This window comes from Acanthisitta chloris, unplaced genomic scaffold, assembly GCF_000695815.1.
Source record: "Acanthisitta chloris isolate BGI_N310 unplaced genomic scaffold, ASM69581v1 scaffold9623, whole genome shotgun sequence".
Taxonomy (NCBI): Eukaryota; Metazoa; Chordata; class Aves; order Passeriformes; family Acanthisittidae; genus Acanthisitta; species Acanthisitta chloris.
This window is the reverse complement of record NW_008666548.1, coordinates 481-1,526: the sequence shown is the minus strand read 5'-3', so window position 1 is coordinate 1,526 and position 1,046 is coordinate 481. Positions and strand designations below refer to the sequence as shown.

Here is a 1,046-nt window from a genome sequence, read left to right as displayed (position 1 = left end):
CCGCCCGTCCTCACCCTCGCCCTCCTCTTCCTCTGCGCAGAGGCTCAAGGCTTCGCCCTGTGCCACGCGCCCACCCTGCAGACCAAAGTCTTCCAGTATCGGTAAGGAGGGTGGGCAACACCCCCGGGGGGGTGGTGGGAGGACAGGGTGGGCACCGCTGGCATCGCTGTCCCCGCAGGATTTGGGACGTCAACCAGAAGTCGCTGTACCTGCGCGATGACCAGTTGGTGGCTGGACACCTGCAAGGGGCCAACGCCGCGCTGGAAGGTGACGTGTGGGCATTGGGACGTGGGGAGACGTGTGCCAGGCGTGGGCTGATGGCTCCTGTTGGTGTGTGACCTGCAGAGAAGGTGTTCTGGGTGCCCAACCGAGCGTTCGAGCCCGCGCGGCTTCCTGTCATCCTGGGCATCCGCAACGGCACGCGCTGCCTCGCCAGCCCAGCGGTCAGTCCTGCGGTCAGCCAGCCCTCCCTGAGCCTGCAGGTCAGTGGCACCACGGGGTCAGACAGGGGACAGCACAGGACAGACATCCCACAGGGATGGGGATGCCAAAGGGATCGGCATGGGGACGGCAAAGGGATGGGGAGACCAAAGGTATGGGGATGGGGATACCAAAGGGATGGGGATGGGGATGGAAGACCAAAGGAGTGGAGATGCCAAAGGGATGGGGATGTCAAAGAGATGGGGATGGGGATGCCAAAGGGATGGGCATGGGGTCACCCAAGAGATGGGGATGGGAGTGCCAAAGGGATGGGGATGGGAAGACCAAAGGGATGGGGATGCCAAAGGGACGGGGATACTGTGGATACAGGCATGCCAATGGGATGTCATGGGGATGGGGACAGCAAAGGGATGGTGACATCATTGGCATGGGGACATCAAAGGAATGGGGATGCCAAAAGAATGGGGACACCACGGTGATGTCACAGGGATGGGGACACCAAAGGGATGGGGATACCATGGGAATGGGGGTGCCAAAGGGATGGATGGGGATGGGGGTGCCAAGGGGATGGGGGCACCATGGGGATGGGGATGGGACCCCAACCC

At 62.5% G+C, this 1,046-nt stretch overlaps 1 protein-coding gene across 1 annotated transcript; it reads left to right on the top strand.

The window, feature by feature from the left end:
• Positions 1–482, top strand: LOC103799815 (interleukin-1 receptor antagonist protein-like; the record flags this gene model as incomplete). The annotated part of the gene is made up of 3 exons (XM_009072166.1): positions 1–101; positions 179–267; positions 346–482. Coding segments are annotated over 3 exons (327 nt in total), but the record flags the coding sequence as incomplete, so codon positions are not given.
• Positions 483–1,046: the final 564 nt, after the last annotated feature.